Source organism: Pseudonaja textilis, chromosome 1, assembly GCF_049901715.1.
Source record: "Pseudonaja textilis isolate UNSWEBS1 chromosome 1, rPseTex1.2, whole genome shotgun sequence".
Classification (NCBI taxonomy): domain Eukaryota; kingdom Metazoa; phylum Chordata; class Lepidosauria; order Squamata; family Elapidae; genus Pseudonaja; species Pseudonaja textilis.
In genome coordinates this window covers 267,175,672-267,202,797 of record NC_141990.1, presented here as the reverse complement: position 1 = coordinate 267,202,797, position 27,126 = coordinate 267,175,672, and the positions used below count along the sequence as shown (strand labels likewise).

The 27,126-nt window shown below is 37.5% G+C and overlaps 1 protein-coding gene across 3 annotated transcripts in view; it reads right to left on the bottom strand.

Annotated features, from left to right (window-relative positions):
* SMOC1 (SPARC related modular calcium binding 1) overlaps positions 1–27,126 on the bottom strand; it is a 62,490-nt gene that overhangs the window by 18,337 nt on the left and 17,027 nt on the right. For all 3 annotated transcript variants that reach the window (XM_087921718.1, XM_026704760.2, XM_087921719.1), the window contains exons 2-5: positions 20,000–20,171; positions 19,052–19,164; positions 17,297–17,396; positions 16,036–16,083 (exon numbers count right to left, since the gene is read on the bottom strand). In XM_087921718.1, the coding sequence (XP_087777844.1) occupies positions 16,036–16,083; positions 17,297–17,396; positions 19,052–19,164; positions 20,000–20,171 (433 nt within the window). The remainder of the gene's footprint in view (positions 1–16,035; positions 16,084–17,296; positions 17,397–19,051; positions 19,165–19,999; positions 20,172–27,126) is intronic.

Here is a 27,126-nt window from a genome sequence, read left to right as displayed (position 1 = left end):
CTATTTGACTTAAAATCCCAACTCTCCCAAATATTTTTTATTAGTTTTGTTTGAAGGGTCTTAATTTTTTAACCTTGTCAGCATCAAATTTAGAATCAAGTTTTCAGAAAAACTTTGGTAATGACCATATTATTTCTAAAGCTTACAATGTAAATGATTTGATACTAATGTAATTATAACAGAAGACTATCTAAAACGTATCATATACCACCCAGAGCCTCTCTCAGAGGGAGATGGGTGATTAATAGAAAAATAAACAAATAAAACAAATACAGTGTTGTTCCCTTTCTTTGTTCAGAAATGTTTGTGATTCTAGCCTATATCAAACAACATTTAAATGATATTAAAATTCACTACAGAATGAAGGAATTGCTTACATTATTCTTCGGTTTCTGTCCACAGATGCCTAGAAATAAAGCCATGTTAGCTTCTTGACTTAACTTTACAAACACTGGGTCTAGACTGTGAGGTCTCCATCTTACAGAATTATCAGCAGTGCAATATTGTCATTGTAGTGTTCCATTGCATGTACTTCAATAAACATGGAAGAGATACAATGCCTTCCCAGGCATTGAAATACCTGTTTATTTTATTATGTAAGAATATAGATGAATGGATAGATCCTTCCATCCATCCATCTCTGAACTGACATTTTGGGATATTTGTTACATGCAAATAAATAAATGCCTGGACACATATTAAATCCTTAAATACAGAAACCTCTACACAAAATCATAACATGTTATACTTAATATGCAAGACAGAATTTCCCTCAGTTTTTGATTGTTAATATCTATTGTTGAATTTTACAGATTCAGTGCGCACAATTACCCACAAAGAAATACCAAGAACTGGGAGAAGGGAAGAGTTATATAACTAATATTTTTTAATATACAGAAAAGGTGATAAATGTATACAGTTATATGTTATAATATTACAGGATTTAATCAGGATGGGTTAAGATTTTACTTTTAAAAACTTATTTTATTTTTGAGTTTTCATAACTGTGAATTTTCACCTTTATTAGAATGTATGTGCGTTGTCACATTCACATATCTGTGCACATGTAAGGCATGACACATAGTTTTTTTTCTCCTTGAGGACCATAACTTGGGATTTCCCAAAAAAGGGGTCCTTAGTGCTCTCTGAGCTTGTCTATTTTCTTGCAGACATTTCATTATTCAAATTAAGTAACATCATCAGTGCTAGGCTAACATGTTGATGTCACTTAGTTTGGGTAATGAACAAAACAATGCAACAAAACAATGAAGCTCAGGAAGCACCAAGAACTCCCTTCATTTCAATCCTGAACTAATATTCTCCTTTATTAGTGAAGAAGTAATACGCCTTAAAGTCAATGCTCTAAAATGACAATTAGCAATGAGCCCGGAATGAGACAATAGAAAGGGAAATTATGAAACAGAAAAAAACAAACATATAAATATAACATGCACAAGCAAAAGCAAACATACAAAAGCAAAAGCGACTATTCTGTGGAAGAATCAGAAGTTATTAAAAAACAGCAAGATGAACAGATAGTATGAAAGATATTTAAAAGGTCAATGAATAAGGAATAAAGAGGTATCACAAGACGTTGGTCTGTAATTTTCAATATAGATGCCACACTGCCTGCCCTAATCCTATCTCCCCTCTATTTAATCTCCCCCTGAATATGAGCAAGGAAGCAGCCACTGTTAAATGCTGAGGACTTATGTCAAACACAAGATCTCATGATAGGTTGAAATAAATATTGGGAAACTCCTGCAGCTATGAAATTGGATGATGTAGTGATTTAAGCCTTAGAAAAGGAGAAGAACCAACTACATGGACCATGAAAATATGTTCAGAAGCAGCAAAGAAGATGCTAATAGCATCTTAGTAGTCACTTTGTGGAAATGCCCAGAATGTTTTTCAAAACTCTATGCCCATAGGCCATAAAAAATTGCAAACCTGTTAGTTATTTGGACCCATGATAGGTGAATAGAATAGAATAGAATAGAATAGAATAGAATGGAATAGAATAGAATAGAATAGAATAGAATAGAATAGAATAGAATAGAATAGAATAGAATAGAATAGAATTCTTTACTGGCCAAGTGTGATTTAACACAAGGAATCTGTCTTGGTGCATATGCTTTCAGTGTACATAAAAGAAAAGATACATTCGTCAAGAGTCATAAGGTACAACACTTAATAGTCATAGGTACAATAAGCAATCAAATCATACTAGGAAACAGTCAATGAAAATCGTTAGGATACAAGCAATAAGGTTACAGTCATAAGTGGGAGGAGATGGGTGAAAGGAAGGATGGGAGGATTAATAGTAATGCAGATTTAGTAAATAGTTTGGCAGCGTTGAGGGAATTATTTGTTCAGCAGAGTGATGGCATTCGGGGAAAAACCTGTCCTTGTGTCTAATTGTTCTGGTGTGCAGTGCTCTATAGCATCGTTTTGAGGGTAGGAGTTGAAACAGTTTGTGTCCAGGATGTGAAGGTCTATAAATATTTTCACAGCCCTCCTTTTGACTCGTGCAGTATACATTGGGATGCAGAGCATAATTATCAATTAAAAGATGACATCCAACTACTGAAATAAATTGTATCTGTTTCTTACAAACACTGTCAGTGAAAATTGAGGCAACATGGTGTAAAAACCATCAATCAAGCCAGAAAGTATTTCTAGAATACATTAGCTGCTCTCCCTTTCCCCCACCCACCCTTGCAGGTGCACTGATATGAACGAATTGAACTGGGAATATTCTTCATGCTTCAAAGGCTTTTTAATTCAGCATGATGAGTATGTGTTTGCAACAGACAGCACAATTCTTTGGTGTGCAAGAAAGGCTGGCCCAGGCACAGGCAGCTGGAAGTCCCTTCGACCCCTGATGACACAATTCAAAGCCTCTTCTGTTTGGCTTTTTGATTTCTGATTGACATATTCACTGCTGGCTGGAGATAAATGCCATTGGAAGGACAATGTTGATCCGCTCCAACTATTCTGATGAAGGGCTTTCTTCTTCTTCTTCTTTGAATAATAAACAAAACAAAAATGGTGTGCTTAAGTGTCTGAATAGAGCTCAAAATAGAGAAGTAGCATAGTGGCTTTAAAGAGGCTGGCAAGTCACTTGAAGTGTTAATTGTCTGGGTGTACAATGAGTTTATTCTGACTGCAGACAAAGCACTCTCTTTCTCTGATAGAAATTCTTTAAAAGGGATATGTCAAAAGGACCAATAGCTGCTGGTTTTCTTCTTACAAATGGCATCATTTGGGCATTGTTTTGAAAATCTTGACTCCTAAAATGCTGGGTACAAGTGGCATGACACTGAAGTTCAATTACCAAACTTTCCTTATGACTTTAGAAGACTATGCAGAAATTCAGCTAACAGTGCAACTAAAAATGATTATCACACCTGACAGCCATGCTGCTCATGGAAATTAAGTATTTATTCCCAAATTACATAGGAGTTATATATGGATAGTCCTCAATTTACAACCATTCATTTAATGATCACTCTAAGTTACAACACTAAAAAAACGTGTAGGAGTTACCTACAATTGCAGGAATGGATGAACATAACTTCCAACTTTTCTATGTAGCAACAAAATTAGATGACACTTTTATCTGCCTTTAAACCTATGTACCTTGGCTGGCCACCATGTCTACACCTAAATTTACTGTTGTATTGTAGCCATATAGAATGACAATATGACCCAGAAACTTTAAACTGTAATCTATGTCAGTTAAAGTTTTACATCATGATAGTCTCTTGCTGGAAATCTGGGCACACAGAGGTTATTGTGCATTAAGGTGATATATCAGTACTAGAAGGGAGATCTAGTTCAAATCAAAGATAACCATGAAATTTGCTTCAATCAGTGTTGCTCTCTCAAAGCTACATTACAACATTCAGAATCTGGTGATGCTTCAGGAAACAAACAGAAAGTAATGTAAACAATATATACCATTATCAGTACAACCCAAATCTCAGATGTCAATTTCTTTTTATCCAAGTCACCAGTATCAATGTACAGGTAGTCTCCGCTTATTACACAGAAAACTTATTACTATGAGTAATAAGTCATAGGCCATAAATCAAGACACCCATATGACCAGAAGTAATTTTCTAGCCTTTTTTGTGAGAGTTGTCAAATGAATGCCACAGTCATTAAGCAACCTCATTCATTTAAATGGAAGGGGGTTTTTTAAACCAGAAACTGGCAAAGAAATATTGCAAATTGTGATCATGTGACCATGGAATGCCGCCAAAGATTTTTAAAGCTAACACGCAGTCACATATTATGGGGGACGTGACCATTTAAAATTGCTGGGAGTGCGATAACTTTGATATCATAACTTTGAAAACAGCCAGTCATTAAGAGAGGACTATCTTTCTAATATTCTTGCCGAAGTAACTAGTTTTGCACTAACACAATACCATGGAAACATGTCCCCTAATTACGTTTTAGACCTGGGCATTTTATGGCCGACGGGCCGCATCAGGCCCTTTGGCTGTCACTCTCTAGCCCGTGTGAGGTCAATCAGAAATCATTTACATCTGTATATGTATCCCATGCATACAACTGCATTGCTTTTTTTCAGGGCAATTGCTTTGCCCCGCCCCTCCAATTTTCATATGTGTGTGCATGCAAGTCTATTGCACCTTCAAGTTCTATTGGTTCTCCCCGCCACAAAAGTCCCAGTTTTTCTCGTGGGGAATTAATTCATTAATTCATCTCCCACCTCTGTTTTAAGGCTATACAATTTGTCTGTAAAATACTTCTCTAGGTAGGAATTTTATACATATCCTATATCTATCTTTCTGCATTTAAATCATGGCACATGAATACTTAAGCGTGCATACCAATCTTCCCATCTCTGTGGGAATTATGGAAGATGAAATCAAACATGAAGTTTGGAAGGCTAATATATATCTATATATATTATAAAATAAGACAAAATATGTTTAAATTAGACTTGTTTTGAGTCACTGATTTCATTTTATTATTCAAGTACAAGAAGGATCTGGAGAACATATACAGGTAGTCCTCGACTTATGACCACAATTGAGCCCAAAATTTCTGTTGTTAAGTGAGACATTTGTTAAGTGAGTTTTGCCCCATTTTTTGATCTTTCTTGCCTCAGTTGTTAAGTGAATCACTGCAGTTGATAAGATAGTAACCTGATTGTTAAGTGAATCTGCCTTCCCCATTGAGTTTGCTTGTCAGAAGGTCGCAAAAGGTGATTGCATGACCTTGGGACACAACAATGGTCATAAGTATGAACCAGTCGCCAAGCATCATGATCATGGGGATACTGCAAATGTTGTAACTGTGAAGAGTGGTCATAAGTCCCTTTTTTCAGTACCTTTGTAACTTTGAATGGTCACTAAGTTAACTGTTGTAAGTCGAGGACTACCTTTACAGAACACAGTAAGCATTTACTTTATTTTAAATAATTTGCATGTTATCTATATCAAACTATATTGCCATTTTATTTAGGGACATACAGTATTTTCCTGAAGACTACAAATAATGCTATGGCTGTAAGACAACTAAATCTCCTCGTTCCATTTTTTCCTCACTAAAAATACACTTTTAACACTGAGAAGTGCATATTGGATTTATAAGCAAAGGGTTCTTTCCTGTAAATTAAAACATTTTTTAAAAAAGAGGGAACAGAAAAAGCAGATTAAATGATTTTCTGATGAGTTTAGAAAAATTTTGTAATGTACCTGCTCTTAAGAATAAAAACAATTGGAATATACTCACATAACCCAAACAACCATGTACAATTTTCACTGTTCCCCCCGCCCCCCAAAATTAAAACTTTCCTGAAGTTAGGCTCTCAGAATCCATGGAACAGTATGAGTAGTTCATACCTTCCAAGAAAATAAAAAGCTGTTTCTGGCACAAGATTTAAAACCTAGCCCCAAAGCATGAAATATAAACGCAGCCACTTCAGTTTATAAATCATGGTTTATGGTTTACCATGCTGTAAAAACCCAAACAACCATTTGGATTACACTCAATAGGACACACTAAATAAAACCCTGTAAATTAATGAAATGCACAAACCCAGACACAGTACTTGGAAGCAACAGATGCCAAGATCTGAATAACTTTCAAATTCAGCAAGAACTCATGGAGAGATATTTCCATGCAAGTGTGTTTATTTATTTGATTTTGTTTAACAGATTTAATTACCTGCCCAGTGTTCATCTTATGCAATATAACCATGGGCAGCTCACAAACAATAAAAATAGTAAAAAACATAAGAACACCACCTCCACAGAAAATGCTTAGGGCCCCTAACTTCCACACACACACCCTTTTAGGCTCCAGCTGCACACTACCTCAATGTTTTGGGTGGGGGAGTAAGGGTTTTAAGGCTTTTCAGAAGGTTAGAAGCTCCATCGGATCTTGTGGGAAGGATGTTCCAAAGAGTAGGATCAGCTACCAGGAAGACACACTATCTAGATCCCACTAGTTCCATGATGGCGAACCTCTGGCATACGTGCCACAGGTGGCACGCAGAGCCATTTGTGCTGGCACGTGAGCTGCAGGCAAACATACCTCACTGGGCATGCGCACACCTCACAGCTGTTTTTCAGCCAGTTTGAGGCCTTTTTCGGCCTCTCAAAGGCTTCAGGAAGGCTTCTGCAGGCTTTGCCAGGCCGAAAATTAGCCATTTCATCACTTCCTGTTTTTCTGAAAATACCGGAAGTGACAAAACGGGGCTAGTTTTTGGCCTGCAAAAGCCTCCTTCAAGCCTTTGGGAGGCCAAAAAAAAGCCTCAAACCAGCCGAAAATCAGCTGTGAGGCACAGTGCAGGTAAGGGGGTGGTGGGGATGGGTGGGTAGGTGGGTATTACGCGTGCATGCAAAGGGGGCATGGGGGGGGCGCGTGCATTGCCTTCTGGGTGCTGGCATGTGAGTGCGAGCATGCAAGCGCACACAAAATTTTTGGCACAGGAGCCCAAAAAGTTTAGCCACCACTGCAATAGATGGCAACATTTGAAGGAATGGATTTGAAGCACACCCACTCTATCAGACCTAGTGAGTAAGTAGGAGAAATGATCCTACTGATAACCTAGCCTTGCAATTCAGGGCTTTAAAGGTGCTAACCAGTACCTTGAATCACACCCAGAAAGAAAGTATAAGCCCATGAAGCTCACACAGCAGTGGTATAACTTTGGCAAACCTCAAAGCACCCAGAATTGTGTGTGTGCCCCTGCATTTTAAATCAGCTGTAATTTGCAGAGGGTCTTTAAAAGCTGTCCCATTTTCTGCAAAAATCCAGCCAGGAAGTAACCAGGGCATGAGATACCATGATCAAGACCTCCCGGTTCAAGGATGGACACCACTGGCACACAAGATGAATCAGTGCAAATTTACCGCCCCTCTTGCTTCTTGAGCAGGAGTCAAGAGTCCAGGAGGACCCTACCAGGCTGCATTACCAGGCAGCTCTGTCTGGAGGAGTTACTATGACAGCAAGAGTAACAAATGATACCTCATCAAAACCCAGAGCCACTCCATCTTGCTAGGATTGAATTGAATTCAGTGATGGTGTTCAAAAAATTTTACTACCGGTTCTGTGGGCGTGGCTTGGTGCATGTGGTGTGGTTTGGTAGGCATGGCAGGGGAAGGATACTGCAAAATCCCCATTTCGTCTCCATCCCACTAACCTGCTTTCCAGCTCCGTTCTCCTGTGCAGGGCAACAAAAGACGACCCAGCCAATCAGCTGGGACTCGGGAGGCAGAGAAGAAATGGGGGTGGGACCAATCAGAGGTAGCATTCCAAACTACTCAAAATTTCCACTACCGGTTCTCTGAACTACTAAAAATTTCCGCTACCGGTTCTCCAGAACTGGTCAGAACCTGCTGAATACCACCTCTGAACGGATTCCTCCCCATTACAGGCTTTGAGCTATCACTAGGGCAGTGTCACTTGGTTGTCCAGGAGTGGAGATGCATAGAAAGTTGTATGGTGATGATACTGCAGCCCGTGTTGTTGGATAACCTCTCCAAGCATTCTCATGTAGATGATATAGATGGTAAAAGGGAGAAGTGAAAGACCTGAGCCATGAGGCACCCTACTCTACAATGATTCAACCGCTTAACCTCTCATAACACATGCTAGAACCTCCCACAGAGAAAATAAAATCACTGTAAAATAGGGTCCAGCCTCTAGATCTGGCCTGTTCTAAAGCCAGGTTAATCTTCAGAGAGTATCCAACAACTTTTTTAAAAAAACAAACTTTTTAAAAAATCAAATAGCTTTTTTTCTCCCTAGCATATTCTGTTCCCCACCACTCACTCCAAATTTCTTATTTGCAATTGAGATAGAAACATAACTAGCTTTAGTTAGTTGATACACTAGTAGTCTATGAAGGCAGTGATCAAATGGAAACAAGTGGAAAACTTCCTACTGTATAGGACTGGGAAATATTTAAACATTTTGCTGCCACTGCAGCAAAAAAAGTTATCTACCTCTTTCCTGTGAAAATTGTGGTTTAAAAAGGTAAAGGTGAATAAACCTTGTTTTATGTAAGCAAACTTTATTTGGACAAGACCATTATTCTTGATTTTTAAAAAATCTTATATTTGTTCTTTCTCTCTGTCCCACTCCTCCCCCCCAGTAAAGCCTCTGCATAAAACCTCTTCACATCTTCAAGGCCTCAGGTTGCAGAATGGGGGCAGGGGTACAGATCAATGGCCATTTGAAATTCAACCATATGGCTGAAGACCCACAGCTGCATGTGTTAATTACCACACGTGCCCCCTGTTAAGCAGTCTGTTCAACAGGAAAAGAAAAACAGACGAGAAAAAAGGCTGTTCCTGAGGATTAAATAAATAGTCCAAATTTTTGGCCTAATTCCTCCCAGACCCAATCGGCCTTCCTTCAGCCACCTGCATGGTCAGAAGCCATAATACCCCTCTTTACATCTCCAGCTGTGTTCAATGAACCCAGGGAGAAATATCACAAAGTGTACTTTTGCTTCTAGGTTCTTTCCTCCTCACCCACCCACGCTTCCTCACGGACACACACTTTTTTCTTTCTTCTCACACCAGAGCCACAGAAGCAGCCTGGACCACTATCCCTAAGACAGTTACATAATTTAATACATTTGTAAATTTTGAATCGATACCCAGATCAAACATAGGGTACTAAATATCATTGGAGCAACTAATCTTTAGGTTCTTTATTCTGACCAACTGAATACTATAAATAAAATAATTTTGTATCTGGACATATTTTGATGAACATTTTCAAAAATTTATATCTTCAAGTATTGAATTCTGGCATACTTTTTCGTTTTCCATTTATAGCATGCCTTCTCCACAGTCATTCCAGAACTTTTTCTAAAAGGCAGGAAACTTATGCCCTGCATCTACTGAACTTTTTCTAAAGAAATGCTTAGAATGGATAGCCTTTTTGTCAATGGCCATTAGGTTAAAGATTTAAGATCACTTTCCTTTTAATTTCTGTATGCTTTCAATAACAATTGATTCAGAGATGTTACCTGTTAAAGTAGGGGTTCCCAACCCCCAATCCATGGACCGGCACCAGGCCATGGCATGCCAAAAAGTGGGCTGCATAAACAAGTGAAGCCCCACCCACAAGATGCAAGCAGAACATGAAATCACACCCCCTCCGGTCCACGAAGGAACCTCTCCACGGAACTGATCCCTTGTGCTCAAAAAGTTGGGGGCTGCTATGTTAAAGGGGTTTCTTAAAAGTATTACGTTTTTCTTTTACACTTCTGTTTTTATTCTTAAATGCTGCCCAGAATTATTTTAAATTGAGTCATAACAAAATAAAATAAAATTTCTGGATTAATCTAGCTATTTTATCTTACATTCAACATAGTAGAAAACATACAACTCTAATTCTCTGTTTGTGTGTCTGTGTGTGTGAGAGAGGGGGGAGGGAGGGAGAGAGAGGGAAAGGGAGAGAGAGAGAGAGAGAGAGAGAGTTAGTTTGTTTGGAGGTTTTTCATTCCATTTCTTTTTAAACAGAAATTAAAACACATTCAAGTCTGCGCCAATGATCACTTACCCTTAATAACAACCAACTGTTTATGCAGTTATTCATTTAATTTGACACGAATTTCAAGACAAAGATAACACATTTTATGTTCTGCTTTCAGTACCCATGCCAGCTCATTTAACACAAAGAAAAAGAACGGTCTTATATTGGCACTGATATTCTACAGGGGCAGGAATTATTACATCACATTCCACTTTTAATAAACAAATCTATCTGGGGCAGTAGACTTTCCAGATGCAGTCAAAACTTAATTCAGTCATTCTGGAATTTGCTAACCGTTGTGGAATGCCACATTCCATTGAATTAACAGAGAATGATTGAACATCTGAGGTGTGCATCTGTTTTTCCTCAAAAATTTTAAAAATTCTAAAAATGTTGTGCCAGCTTTGATATTTACACAATTTCCATGAAACAGAATGTGAACTACCTTGTTGTAGGCAGCATGAGACAAAAATATACTTCTGCAGATTTCCCGCAGAAAAGTTACTGATTATATTCTGAATACATTAGAATCAATAGTGTGTACTAATAAAGATTGAAGTTTTATATATCAACAACTAGCAGCACTTCAATCAAAGACTACATAAATAAGATAGGAGCTAACAATAAGTATAGGTCATAGAAGCATGTTTTCACCTTTGATTATGATTAAGCAACAAATATAACCACAACCAAAAGCATTTTTTAAAAATAAGATAAATAATAAATACACCAGTAAAAGATAGGATTAAATTTAGGTTAGGGAGAGAACATACCACAGTGAACTGTCAAGTCAGAATGTTATTAATTCCTTACTGCACCTCCTCTTAAGTATGATATACGAAATAATTGTGCACCAATTAAGGTATTAGAAAAACAGTTATAGTGTCATATGATTCAATTTGACAATTTTACAGTTGCATTCTGCAACACCTACAGCTTCTAGGTGGTGTTAAATAATAGTACATCAAAGGGCATTAGAAAAACCAACCTATTTATGAAATTATTAGGATAAAAGTAATAGAGGTGAGAAGAGCATCTTAGCTTAGAAAATGTAAGTGTTGGTAAGTTAACTGGAGCTACGTGTTAGCCCTTTCCTTAATGACATCTTTAAATCAAGGCAGCCTTCAAATGACATTTCTTCAAAGCAGCGCAACCTCATCTATCTTCCTAATTTTCAAACTGAAAAACCAACTCTCATGGCATCTCAGTTATAACAAAAGTGTTTAGTTTCCGTTTATTGGCTCTTGGGCCAGGTATGTCAACTTCTTCAGACTGGAAATTCTTATATGATGGTCAAGCTCTCCTAAAAACACAAGATTTTAAAAGATGAAAATATCAGGAGGTGTTGTTTTGTGAGGTTAATCCTAGACCAAATCATTCATATAAAAGTTATCTCACAATATTGCATTCTTCAATATACTAACTGTTAGGTTAGCAACCCACTGTGCTGTCATGGTTAAGGCATTGGCCTGGCACCATTCTTAACCAATTTACCAGATGACTTTGGCCCTGTAACTCTTTCTTAGCCCAACCTACCAATCTTGTATGGTTTTTGTATAAAAACTTACAGAGAATCCTATGAACATTGACATGACTTCCAGAATAATAAGTAAATAAATATTCCAGCTGTATTACCAAAATGAAATACAATATGGAAGCTGAGTTGTTTCACAAATATAAAATATAGAAACAAGAATGGAAATGAAACACTGAAAACTCAAAAGTTCAAAGCAAGAGGAAGACTAACATTTCACCCAAGAGCAAATATTGCACTGTTTAACCAGGAAATTGCTGTGTTTCAACTTATTTAACTCTCAATCAGCAAGAATTAGGAATAATGTTCACAATCAATAAGGATAATGTTAATAATTATCTGGGAAATATTACATGTAACCATTGTGACAGGATTACTAAAGAGGTGAAGGAGGAAAGGTCTCATCCAACCAGTTTCCAAACTGGTAAAGAAACTAGGTGAGAGCATGTAAGGCAAATGACTTCCAATTGAAATACACTGCTCAAAAAAATAAAGGGAACACTTAAACAACACAATGTAACTCCAAGTCAATCACACTTCTGTGAAATCAAACTGCCCACTTAGGTAGCAACACTGATTGACAATCAATTTCACATGCTGTTGTGCAAATGGAATAGACAACAGGTGGAAAGCATAGGCAGTTAGCAAGACATCCCCAATAAAGGAGTGGTTCTGCAGGTGGTGACCACAGACCACTTCTCATTCCTATGCTTTCTGGCTGATGGTTTGGTCACTTTTGAATGCTGGGGTGCTTTCACTCTAGTGGTAGCATGAGACGGAGTCTACAACCCACACAAGTGGCTCAGGTAGTGCAGCTCATCCAGGATGGCACATCAATGCGAGCTGTGGCAAGAAGGTTTGCTGTGTCTGTCAGCGTAGTGTCCAGAGCATGGAGGCGCTACCAGGAGACAGGCCAGTACATCAGGAGACGTGGAGGAGGCTGTAGGAGGGCAAACCAACCAGTATCAGGACTGCTTCATCCGCCTTTGTGCAAGGAGGGACAGGAGGAGCACTGCCAGAGCCTGCAAAATGACCTCCGGCGGGCCACAAATGTGCATGTGGCTGCTCAAACAGTCAGAAACAGACTCCATGAGGGTGGTATGAGGGCCCGATGTCCACAGGTGGGGGTTGTGCTTACAGCCCAACACCGTGCAGGACGTTTGGCATTTGCCAGAGAACACCAAGATTGGCAAATTCGCCACTAATGCCCTGTGCTCTTCACAGATGAAAGCAGGTTCACACTGAGCACATGGGACAGACGTGACAGGGTCTGGAGACACCATGGAGAACGTTCTACTGCCTGCAACATCCCCCAACACGACCGGTTTAGCAGTGGGTCAGTAATGGTGTGGGGTGGCATTTCTTTAGAGGGCCGCACAGCCCTCCATGTGCTCACCAGAGGTAGCCTGACTGCCATTAGGTACCAAGATGAGATCCTCAGACCCCTTGTGAGACCATATGGTGGTGAGGTTGGCCATGGGTTCCTCCTAATGCAAGATAATGCGAGACCTCATGTGGCTGGAATGTGTTAGCAGTTCCTGCAAGATAAAGGCATTGATGCTATAGACTGGCCCACCCGTTCCCCAGACCTGAATCCAATTGAACACATCTGGGACATGTCTCGCTCCATCCACCAATGCCACGTTGCACCACAGACTGTTCAGGAGTTGGGGGATACTTTTGTCCAGATGTGGGAGGAGATCCCTCAGGAGAGACCATCTGCCACCTCATCAGGAGCATGCCCAGGCATTGTGGAGAGGTCATACAGGCACGTGGAGGCCGCAGACACTACTGAGCCTTATTTTGACTTGTTTTAAGGACATTACATCAAAGTTGGATCAGCCTGTAGTGTTTTTTTCCACTTTAATTTTGAGTGTAAGTCCAAATCCAGACCTCCATGGGTTGCTAAATTTGATTTCCATTGATAATTTTTGTGTGATTTTGTTGTCAGCACATTCAACTATATAATGAACAAAGTATTTAATAAGAATATTTCATTCATTCAGATCTAGGATGTCTTGTTTTTGTGTTCCCTTTATTTTTTTGAGCAGTGTATATGCATTAATAAGCTGGAAGGCTGCTCTCTCTTTAATAGCGAGACAAAGAGAAAAGGTAGGGTAAGAAACAGTGGAGATGAAGTGGGGGAGAGAACCCTGACAACTTACTTTCAGGCAGACAAATGGAAAAGTTCAATGAAAGGGCAGGACCAAAAAAACCCGATGGAAACAAGACATAAAAATACTGTCAAGTTTCAGTCAATTCACCATTCAGCACATGGCAGAAAAGAGCTGAGCTGTTCTGCTTTGCATCAATTACATATGAGAAGGATTAAAGTTAGGAGTGGTTTAATCCAAGACTTCAGATGAATGAACAAGAGATTCTTATAAACCTGAATTGTTACTCTCACTTCCAAGGTAAGAGACACTGAAACCCAGACTTGAACAAATCATTCTACTGAAGCAAGCTATTTCTTTTTTTCTCCCCTTCCTCCTCTCTACCCTTCCCAAGGCAAAATGGCAGAAGATTCAGTTGAGAATCCATGTGTTTTTTGCTCTTTCCCTCCCAGTTTGACACCATTACAAAGGGAAGCAAGGTTTGCAAGGAAGACAGAAACAAATGTATCTCTTTAATAAAAAGATTAATTTTATTATTATTATTATTTGCTTTACATAATGTAGGGTCAAAATGTGGCAGCCGATGAAATAAGAGACTCCTTTATACTACAGATAGATGTTTGCAACATGTTTTTATGAAAGAAAACTTCCAGAAATAATGACTGGCATGGAGTATTACATGTAAAGTTCCCTAGCCCTCTTTTGTAGCGCAGTGATAATAAACAGGGCACAGGGAAAACCACATTTTCATTCTCTATCATTTGGTTGCCACCTTATACAAAATGGTACCCAAGGATATACTGATTCCCTTTACTACCACATGACTGCTATGTAGCAGTAAAATCTTTCGGGAGCTCTTACCTGAATGCTGATCTTGCTGGCATCATTTCCCATCAATCAGTGGTGTAAACTAAGGGAGGATTAGTACAAAAAGCCACATTCTACTTGTCTGGATTGTAGTGGCTAAAACCATTAAAACCTCATGTCTGAAAGTATTAAAACAATAGTTCTCATGTAAACATTGGATAGCATTCCGGGTAGCTGGGAATTTTGAAAATTGTACTCCAAATACGTGAGGACCATCAAGCTGAAAACGGCATTCACAAACAAAATATGCTGGATGACACCACTGTTTCAATTTATCAGAAACTTTATTTCCAACACCAGCCAGCCAACTTTCTAGATGACAGTACCATTTAGTTTTATGGATTATAATTATATAATAATCAACATATATTTATGCAGAATGTTAGCTGACAGCCACCAGAAGCCATTTTCAGTAATTACAACTGAGTAGCTAAGTTTTACTTACATTTTATGTAAGAAATTTGTATATCTGATTACTTCCAGGAACTCTGGATAACTGCAATTCTATAATAAGCATAGGTCATAGGGATATACAATATATGTATAAATTTTTCAAAAATCCAAACTACTTTTCTGAAGCTCATTTCATAATGCTGGAAGATAAGCATCAATTATAAATCTCACAACTACATTAATGAAATATATCCTCCTTAGCATTGTTCATCTTAGCAAAAGCTGATAATTTGTATGGTTTCTGAGTCAGCTCCTAAAGGGACAGGCTTATAAAAATGCTGAAATGCATGTAAATGTTTATTTAGCCTTTACAACTGAATTGAAGGTGAATTGTTCTGATATTCCATAGCAGAAATATGGAAAATATAATATAAAACTACATGCAGCAATGATTTTCTATATTGTCTTCTTCTAGGAAGCCCAGCTGAAGTCATTTGAAAGATTTGACTGAACAACTTGACTAAACTGACAAAACGTTAGTTTTGACTAAACATCATTTTAAGTTATTGATCTTCCAGTGAAATAGAGAATGTATGGTCTTTATAAAGATCAGGTATTTTGTTGGCTTGTAAAGAATTATTTTTGGGAAATGAAGAAACAATGGCATGTTAGAGCAGCATTTGGATTGACCTGATTATTCTTCTGCTGAAGTGGAAAAAAAAAAAAGATCAAAACTATCTCCAAAGCAGATGCCACTGTCTTAGAAAGAAATGTTAAGTCATAACTTTGAACAGCGACTGTGCTTTATATAAGGCTTATATTGAGCATGTAAGTCTTTCATTCATTGTGAAAGAATACTAGATGTCTTCAAGGTTAGCATGATTATCTTGAAATTTCTGCCAAAATTCTTTTTTTAAGTAACACTTTAAGATGTAGCATTAACGCTCAGGAAAACAGCATAGAAGTTGAAATTGATTACAATGGCGTCCCTTTCATTACACTTGTATGTTCTCCTAGAAAGTTTGAACATGGGACAGATGATAAATGGCAAAGCCTTCAAAACCTCATCTCATTGTAGCGTAGAACTTTACTCACCTTTTCTTCCAGAATTACCCTGTCCTAATGGCCGGTCAGTTACTGAGCCTTAAACGAAAAGCAAGTATGTTAGTATATGAGCAAAACATTCACTAGTATCATCCAAACTACAGTCCAATCTAGAGGCAAGCTTCAAAGCACTATGCCCATAGTAGTAGCTAGACAACTGGATGCAAGCAATCATCTAATTCCTACACTGATTGCTTTGGCTGACAGTTCTGTATTGGGTCTGTCTTTTTGCTGGTTTAAATTTGAAATAAACCTATGAATTACAAGGCCAAAAAAAATGTCACCAACCTGATGAACAGCATGGCCAATGAACCATGGTAAATTGGTTACCATGACCAATTGGTTCAGAACCATAATTAATATTAAAACTGACACTGTAGAGCCAATGCATATTTTTCCCATAGATGTGCAACAGAAATAGGCAGTGTAGCATAAATGGTTAATTTAAAAGTTCTGCTATCCAACCCAAAACAGACTCTTTTAGAACTAATGACTTTGAAATTACCAGATTTTTTTTCCCAGGCATGGTAGAAATTTAAATCATTTCATTCTTAAGGATTTTTGTTAAACAATGAGAATCAATATACCATTTATTCATAAAAAGAGACACACTACTCAAACAGAATCAAGAAACTATTTTTATTATCAATATATGTTTAGCAGTACAGGTAGTCCTTGACTTATGACTAGTCACTTAACAACCATTTGAAGATACAACAGATTCTTTACCAAATCTTTACCGCACTTAGAATCCATCCTCAAAGTTATACCTGCTGCCCCGCCCCACCCCACCCCCATAATCACATGATCGTATTTTGGTTGCTTGGCAACCAGCTCACTGGCTGGAGTGTCCCATAATCACAAGTTCTCATTTTCCAACTTTTTTTGCCATTTTCCAGGACAAGTTGGTTTCTAAGTTACAACCACATTGTTTATTTAATGACCATAGTAACTAGTTTAATAACTGTTGTAAAAATGATTGAAAAATCAAGTCCAGTCATATGGTGACTCGACTTACAACTGTAACAACTTACAACCAAAAGTCTGGGCTCATTTGGGATCACAGATCAAGAACTACCTGTAACTCCAATTTGTATCTCTTGACTAGCAATGTTTCAGCTACAAGATGGACAGCCACGTGCAGAGTACAGTTTGCACTGTTGAGCTGTATTAATTGAGTTTTAAAGATTATAAACGCAAAGTGCTTATTCCTTTCAAAATATGCAAACCTTTTTTTCTCTGCCTTCAGTACCTGAGCATACAGGAGTTTTGTTCTGCACAGAAGAACCACTGATAGGCTTGCCATCTGGAGTGACACACCAGCAATATCCAGTGTAGGTGTGGCACTGGACCTGTTTGAGAAAATAGATGATTAGTTTGCAATATCTCTCTGACTCCGTATTAATACAATAAATTTCATCTCTTGAAAAATCCATTTTCAGGAATAAGGAAACGTTATTTCAAGCATATTAGTGTAACGGTTTGTTATGTTACACAGCATGCAATATTTATTAGTTCAAACATTAATATTATTTCAAGAAAAGGTGCTGTTCTTAATCATTTTACAGGAAACCTGAAACCCTAATTTGTGCTGTGTGCTATCTTTTTTATCTTTTTTATCTTTTCTGTTGTGCGTTACCTTCCAATTTTATCCACTAATACTTTGTGGATGCATTACTGCATAACCATGACATGTATAAACATCATATTAAAGACTTGTGTGCTGCATTTTTATGATGTAATAAGTTTGATTATATTTGGTTGCTTAATGTGCTGCTTGAACCCAGTTGCAGAAATAATAAATCGCAATGTTCTGAAAATCTCTTTTTAGCTATATTTCTGCAACTGAAAGCAAGAGTGGATAGATATAGGATCCAATCTGGGTCAATCACTCAGACCAAAGGTTTCGTTTTTAGAACTTTTGGACTCAGGCCGGAGCCTACTCTCAAGGAACTTCTCTCTAGCAGAGTGTGTGCTTTGGGCTATTCTGTGTGTGGTGTTTATATGATGCCTGTTGTGTGCGGCTTTTTAGTTATTGATTGGGGTGTTAATAGCAAGCTTCTGCCTAAAACACTAAGGTAGAAGCTTGTCCACCCAAGGATAACAAATTGAGCAATGTGATATAAGCAGTGAGACATGTACAGATTGTACGTTGGAGAAACAAAACAACCATTTCACAAACACATGGCAGAACATGCCCATCAGGATAGGATTCAGCTGTCCATCTGCTTTTGAAAGATAAAGGTCATTCTTTTGAAGATAGCAAAGTCCACATTCTGGACAGAGGTCTGAAAGAGGGGTCAAAGAATCCATCTACATTAAGTTTAGCAGTCCTCTCTCATCAGACACCACCTAGCTCCTGTTTACAACGCAATCCTTTCAGCTGTTCCAAGAAGGTTCTACATCCATTTGCATTATTCAGGTGAACCTGAGGGCACAGATAAACCTCCAAGTGCCTAAATGACTCTCAGAAAGAGTGCCAACAGTCAGATGACTGCACGGAATATAAATCCTCTCATCCTCCACCATTCAGTCAGAATTGAAGAAGCTTCTTGGATGAGAAGCGGAACGTCTTCAAGGAAAAAGCTGGCTTTTGAAAAAGCACCTTGGGGACACCCTGAAGGCCTAGCTCTCCCCCAATGTGCTAGGTTATACGAACCTGTGGTAATTATGAGAGTTTGTGTCTAGCTCCCACTTACTTAGCACATACAGGGGAGGCAGGGAGGGAGGGAGGCATTGTGAACTTTCCTTTTCAAAATTCACAAACACTTCCCGAGTCATTAGAGCCTCAATTTGGTGGGGCCCACTACCAACCATCTGTCTTAATTATTTGTATGGTCATAAAATATGTGTGAATGTACAGGTAACAATGCGAAATCTAGATGTCAGACACTGCTTCAATCACAATTGTTTATGGATTAAGACATTTTCCACAATTTATTATGTTTTATTGGTTAAGTGTGTAAGAAAAAGTATGAAAGTTTGAAAATCTTAATAAAAATCTTACTTGGGTAAATGATCCATCTTCATGACACTCTGGAACAAAGACTGCTTCTTGTGGCTTCTTCACTTGATCCAGTGCTTGGGCTCTTTCTAATCTGCATTTGCTCTGACCAGCATCTATGAAGAAAATCCATTCAGAATTTAAATAAAGATAAGCAATATGTCAAAAACATATGACATGTCCATGAAAATAAATGCCAAAGAAAAACTTAAACAATCCTGCTTTGCTGAACATTTGTTTATATACAGAGCCTTCAAGATGTTTTTAATTATTAACTCATCAGCATGTCAAATAATCAGGGATTGTAACAGTAGACTTAGGTCCCAAAGGCGCTTTTTCAAGAGACAATTCTGAAAGAATGCCCATGCCCATCAATCCGCAAGGAATCTACATTCTTCCATTCACAACCATCCACATTTAAATATTGAGTTAAGTCTTGGGGTCTGTGGCCAAGGTGTGTGGCCATAAAAGGTACTTAAAGGGTGGTGGGTCAATGGTGAAGAAAAGATTGAGTTCTAAGCCATTCGGGTGTCCTTCACCTCTCAAACTTAACCTTTCCAGAAAATAACACATGACAAATTCTACCAACTAGAAGACTGTGAAAGATTAAGAATGGTATCTCAATTCGCAATGTTTATTATGATTATCATGATGCTCTGAGCTTACATCATTAATTTGATTTGAAAATGACAGTTGTTTCTGAGGCTCATTAGCTTGCAGCCCTCAAAAAACTCGATCATTGTTTTAATCCTTTACTCTCTATCAACATACCCAGCCTCCTCTCCAGGCCCTTTTATTTGGTAAAGATGTCTGAATCATTCTTTTTAGGCAAACACATATTTCCAATTTATGTATCTTGCTTAAACAGCATCAAACTGAGCTATAAAAAAGGTACACTCAATGCGTCTATTCCAGATGAAGAGAAGTACGTACCTCTTTTTAATTCCTTACCTTTACATCTGCCTCGATGTGCCACATTCAGATTGGAATCCTTGCACTTTGCTCTCTGGTAATCACACATTGATTCATAGGTCCTGCCATCAGAAGCGCAGAGGGGCTTGACAGCAGTTCTGGAGCACTGAAGGTTACATTGAGGGTCTTGGTCGTGGTCACTTATTAAAAACTAAAGACAGCAGAATAGGTGGGGGGGGTGTAAATTTTTAAAATAATCTATAGGTTTAAAAAAAAGCACAGCGAATTTGAATGCATTTGAATTTGAATGTTATATATTATAATCATCAACTATATTATATTGGCCCTTACTTTGACAGTCTTTCAGAAGACCTTGAAGATGTGGTTTTGCCAGTGGGCAGGGGAACCCAGAGTGTGATGGAGCCCATCAAATGGATTATTTAATTGTGTGCTGTCACCAGGATGGGTGGGTGGGGGGTTATATATATATATTGTGTGTGTGTGTGTGTTTATTGTTTGTAAGCCACCTAGAGTCACTGTGAATGAGTAGGCAGCTATATAAATATTTTAAGTGAAATAAATAGGATGTGGTATAATTTTACTGAATAGTAAAATTAACTGAATAGTAAAATTTACTGAATTTTTTGAATAGAATAAAACATAGTACAAACCAGAAGAGGAAAAAAGAATGAAAGAGAACAAAGAAAAAGTGACCAATTGTATTATTAACCATTATATAAATATCTCATTAACTATTATATTTTACAGTCATATGTTCTCCATCCTTAAAACTCAGTAATGACTCTAGGACTCTGGGGTAAGTACTACAGCTTTTAATATCAACACAAGCAGAGAAAGCTTATTTCAAAAGCAAATTCCCTCACCAACTTAAAACAATGTCAACATTTTTGTTCTCTTCATGAGGGATCCTTTGCACTGATAATGTTACCTACTATGAAAACAATGAAATATCTGTAAAAAAAAGCAACCAAGTTCAGAGAACATCAAGAACCCTTATTTCAACTCCGAGCCACAAATATCCTCCTCTATCTTTTCTCTATCCACTATTATTGTTTCACTGGGAAAATTTAACTTATCTAAAACTGTACATACTTTTTGAGTGTAAGGGGGCTAAAATGGTGCTTAACTGTTCCAAGCTTATTGGCATGATTTTTTTAGATATTGAAATTTGTCTACCTGAAATACGCACTTTTGACACGTTAGGCTAAACACATTTTTCCCTTTAGTTATTTTTGAAACATTGTGATGGGTAGAACTAAAAACTGAGTATACTGCATGTCAATCAATTTCTTTGGAGAAAGTCTCCTGCAACAATGGACAGAATACGTGCAAAATTCACACTTCATATGATTCTTATTCTGCATGTTCATTTGCTACTTCTAATCTCAAGATTTTACAGATTGCCAACAAATATTGGCCAGGGTACTTTCTTTTTCTTTAAATAGAATCTCTTGTAAACCCCTCGGCACTTCACATTTGAAAAGATTAGATATTTTTGCAGCTTCATAAAAGTGACACGGCTCTCTGTAGCCAGACTACGAAAATAAACTGTACTTCCTTAAATTAGAAGCATTACTGAGCCAAGCATGCTATAGCACAGCAAAATTCTAAATGTTTTATAGCAGCAGCAAACTTTTTTCTACAACTTAATTCCTTGATTGGATAAAAGTGCATGCGGGGAATCTGACCCTACGTTTTTGGCTTGGCTCAAGTCACCTACTCTTATGAACAAATAATGCCCTATGTTCCAATAGAACTGTGCAATATTTTGCATTTTATTTCAAAAGGATTCTTGGGATAGTATGAGGGAATAATGAATGTAGGACCTGTTTTAAATGTTTTACTGTTTTTTAAAATTTCTGCATAGTTCTTCGATTCTGAATACAACTTTGAAATAAATGAAATTGCCAATTAAAGATGTGGCTCTTGGTATTTCAAATCTTGAATTATATCACTAATAGATGCCTTTCTGGTATCAAATTCTAAGCATTTTGATTTATTGTGGATTTCTCCTCCTTGGACCCTTGTAGAAGATATATAAAAGTAGCCCTCAGGTTAAGACTGCCTGGATTGCTGTTACTAAGCAATGTTGTTTGTATATATTCCCTTTGTCTAAATTTTTCTTCTGTTTTTTTATTAAATAGATAAAGCTAAAAGTTGCAGATAACAACCTGTTGACGTACTCCAATGGTGGCCTCACACTTGAATGGACAAGCGTAACAAGAAAGGAGAAAGGACTGACACAGCCAAACAATTGAGAATTATTATTGTTGTTACCTTTATTGTCACAGAACAACATGCGTACAATAAGATTGTACAATGAAAACTGTCAATTGGCAAAATTGAACAGATGAAGTTCATATTTTAATGTTAAAATTTTAAACATGATAACCTTAATCCTTTCTATATGTTATGAGACAAAGAGAATATTCTAAAAAATTCTGTCTTATGTTGGCCTGTAGCCAACACAAGTTTAAGAATAGCCTTTATAGGAGTCCAAAACTGCAAATTTCATGGATGCTTCCATTTAGTATATGGAATATAAATTGCATGGGAAACCTTGTTTAAGTAAAAGAAGGCTTCTCTTCACTTCAAATTAGTTTTTCCAACCATAGAAGCCCAAGCAAAGAGGTGTTTTGACACCAGAAAAATAACACACTGGCCAATGCACTCACATATGGTTATCGTAACTGAATATCTCCTGCTAGATAATAACCTTAATACCAGATTTTACAATTGTTCCTTTTCTATTCAAAGTGCACCATTCTTTGGGTGGCAGTTAGAGGAGAGGAACTCTTTGGGAAACCTTCCAAGATAACAGCTGCCCTTAAATCTCTTCCTTTTCAACATGCATTTACACAGGTGCATATTTATGGCCACTTTCCAGACTAATTCCAGCCTCCTTTGACCTGGGAAGAGAGCAAATGCAAGATAAGAGAGGTCAGCCTAAAGTTAAATATGCCCCCACCCCAAGTCCATCTGCTCCATCTTTCCACACCTCAGCACCATTGCTGACAACAACAACAAACACTGATTAAAGAACTTCAAATGTCTATGAGAAAAGGGCAGATTACTTGCAGCTGTTCAACATCTGGAACCACTTTTAGAATTTGACTCAGGATGGATCTGTCCCCATAAAGAAGAGACGTTTAGCAGTTCCTAACCCATGCACATCATTAACATACAACTAAGGAGCACATGAGAGCTTTTCTGAAATTATAATCAGGTGCCCCCAAGCCCCTGCACTACAGCAGAAGCAAGTACGGATCAATCCCTACCATACAAGAAGGAAAAAGGATGTGTTGGATTAAAACAAAGCAAAGAAACCATGTTTGGGGAAAGAAAATAGAAGAAAAGCAGAATGTTTTAGTATTTCTCTTCAGGAAAGAGAAAATTTAGCTTTTAACAGCTGATATTAAAAGTTTGCAACAAGCTTGAAATACTTGCAAATCAAAACTATCTTCTTTTATTGTCACAATCTCCTTTGCAACTGTACTTTACTGCTTTACTATCATAAACCTGTAGGAATGGGTGAGTTGTTTGGCTATTCCTTAATAAAACAAAATATGTTCCTCTAGGTCAGCATTTCTCAAACTTGGCAACTTTAAGATGTGTAGATTTCAGCTCCCAGAATTCCCCAGCCAAGAACTGGCCTGATGTAACTGCCAACATTAAATCTTTTCCTAATTTGGAGCTATTCTGTTTTATTTTAGTAAAATGATTAATAGAAAGGGAACATTGGGTGAATACAGATAGATCACTCAAGGGTTTGCTATACTGTTTACAACAAAAATATAGTATTTATTGTTCAAAAAGTCCTCTGAAGCTTGAATTTCTTTACATTTGAATAAAACATATCACTTATTGATAAAATAATATTGCAAACTATTCTGTATACTTTTTAATTTTAAAGAAGTGTCCAACAGATTACCTTTCAGAAAGGAGTCAGGCTTGGCTTTATTAATACTTGATTAGGAACTATATTTGATTGGGTAAATAAAATCTATCACTCCAAGACATTTTACAAAAGAAAGTACCTTAAAATTAAAATACCTTAACAAAAGATAATTGTTCATCTGCTTTGTTAAAGTTTTTGGAGTGATAGGTCCCATTGAGCCATAACAAGCCTCGAGGCAAATTAAGCTAGCCTTGTATATATAAACACATGCTAGTTACCTCCCTTCCATATGGCTTCCAAATCCAATACAAATCTCTTGGTAACATGATGTACAAATAATAAAACAGACTAGATATTCTCTGGATGAGTGTGAAGTCATTTTACACAAGGAACTTTGTATTTGCTGTCCACACATACAATAGCTCTCTCGACTACCCAGGGGTATAGTATTAAAACTTAGATCAGCCTTTCCAAGCTGGTGGCATACAATGGCACTGGGACCAAGTTCTACTATTCCTGGTTTTTGTCCACACTCGCTGAGAACACTGGATGTTAGAATACTAACAAATATGGATACCAGGCTGGGCAAGGCTAGCTCACATGTTGGGTAGAAAGTAGAAATCACACTGGACCCTAAAATGCTATGTTGTCTATTGCTCCCCACAAATGGCCATAAATTAAAATACAGTCAAAATATTTTTTCTAAAAAAAACAAACATCTTGGTCAAAATCTTGTGAGATTTCTCCTGAGATTTTGAGAAGTTTAGGATTGGAAGCAAGTCATCATATATGATGGCATGCTGTGTTTGAAGATGCCTGCAATCTATTATTAAATGGAGTTCAGATGCAAATGTGTTTGAAAACAATTGTATGTTTATACTGATTTTGAAGGAGTTATTGCAATATCAAGTGTTAATATTAACATTTCTACTTCCATTTTTAGGCTACTTCCAGACATGTATTTTCCCTTAGAGAGTTTTCCAGCAAGTTCATCATTCTAGTATTAAAGTACGGGTAGTCTTCAACTTACGACCACTACAATTGAGCCCAAAATTTATGTTGTTAAGTAAGATATTTGTTAAGTGAGTTTTGCCCCATTTTACGACCTTCCTTGCCACTGCTGAATCACTGCAGTTGTTAAATTAGTAGTATGCTTGTTAAATGAATCTGGCTTCCCCATTGACTTTGTTTGTCAGAAGGTCTCTAAAGGTGATCGCATGACCTCAAAGGTCATAAATATGAGTCAGTTGCCAAGTGTCTGAATTTTGATCCCATGACAACGGGGATGCTGAAACGGCCATAAGTGTGAAAAATGGTCATAAGTCACTTTTTTCAGTGATGCTGTAACTTTGAACAGCCATTAAATAAATGAAGCGCCGTAAGTTGAGGACTACCTGTAATTGTTGCTAAATCAAAGGGACCAGATTCAGTGTGGCAATACAAACATCACAAGATAAACAATAATGCAGCATCAAACTTTGCATTATTTCGGAATATCTCTTTGGTGAAGCACCGGTATGTATGCCCAGTCATATCTTTGATCTAATGCTTCAATGGCTGCATAAAACTACCTCTTTACATTTTAATAAGCAAATTCTGTTTGTGGCAATAGCATTTAGAACATTTTTAAGCACTCCATAATTATAATCTCTAGAATTTCCCTTCTTGATACTATAGCATCATCTAAATACAATTTCTCAAGCCTTTTTGGTGTTTAAAAAAAAATAGAAAATTGGCAGAAGTATAGAAGAAGAAGGAGAAGCAGAAGCCTCACACCCATCGTACTGTGCCAACTAAACAGAATAGTACATAAAACAAGAGACAGTAATATCCAAAATTATAAGAACCAGAACAAGAATGGCTCCACAGAGAAATATAATATTCCTCCCCCAGACTTCTTCTCTGGCTACTTGGCCACATCCTTACAAGGAAGTATTAAACAACAGCCCTGTGCAAAGCTTCAAAGGAGCATTTCGCAAAGCATCCTGGCCAAGTATAATAGCAGGGAAAACCTATTTCTCTACACATGCATGAATACCTACAGATATATCTAAAGAAGCAAAGCAGCTGTGTAGGTACATGCACAAAGGCTGATAGCCAAAGGAAGTCTTCATGACAGCTGTGATGAGTCTTCCAGAGGTCACAGCTTTAACCCTTTGAAGGGTGCTTTGTTCACCTTATGATCCTTGATAAAGCACCCTTTTGGAATGCTTTGAATATTACCATTACAGGACATTATTGTCTGAATGAGAATTATTTTTTTTATTTTTTTAAAATTTTTGTTGGTTAGAATGAGAATTATTTTTATAGACCTTCATTTTTAAAGTTTCACTCACCACTAGTTACAGAGTCCTTCCAATCTCCTCAGAGCCCTCCCAGAACCTAGACCAACCAGTGAAATTTTCTTGCTGGTAAGGAACTGGTTTGAATTTGACCATGTGCATGAAAAATGTAAAATCTCTTGCAGATTTTAGTTGGCCTGGTCTTAAGCTCTTTTCACCAAGGGAAAAAAATGAAGATGCTAATCTGAAAAGCAGACCAGAAGACTTGGTCCAGTCCCAGAGAGACAGTATTTTCTATGAGTAATCTGGGCCATTTCAGAGTAAATCTGAAAATGTCAAGGAAACAATTGCTGACAATTACAGAAAAGTTTCTAAAACAAAACGCCTCAAAGAAAAACAAGAGACTCTGCTGTCCAGTAAGACTTGCCCTACATCAGCTGGAAGAAAGCTCGGTTTCAAAATCTCTTGAAGAAAGAAAGCTGTAGATGTTTTGTTTAGTTTCATATTAGATTAGTACGTTATTGTGCAGTAAGTTTTCAAGATGGCTTTTTTTTCTTTCTGTCAAGACCACATAGTAAGACAGAAAGGCAGGAAAGGAGCTCAGGAGCAGGCCGGCTAAAACCTGGCATATTTTAGTCAATATGCCATATACTATTTTATGCAGATTGAGATCTCCAATCTAAAGACTCCTTGTAAACATACCTCTGTCCAAATCAATCAATCAATCAATCTTTATTATGGTCACAGAGCAGCAAATAAAAGCATTAAAACAATAATAGTAAAAAATAAAGGAGTAATATAATGCGATTGGTGGTGGATTAACAGTGGACAGTTGCCTAATTTTATATACAGCATAGAAGAGTTTGGCCACATTCAGAGAAACTACTTCATACCAAAAGTAAAAATGATCAGCACTTGATGTATATCTTATTAAGTAAGGTGTTATAAATTGAGTCCATGAGTCC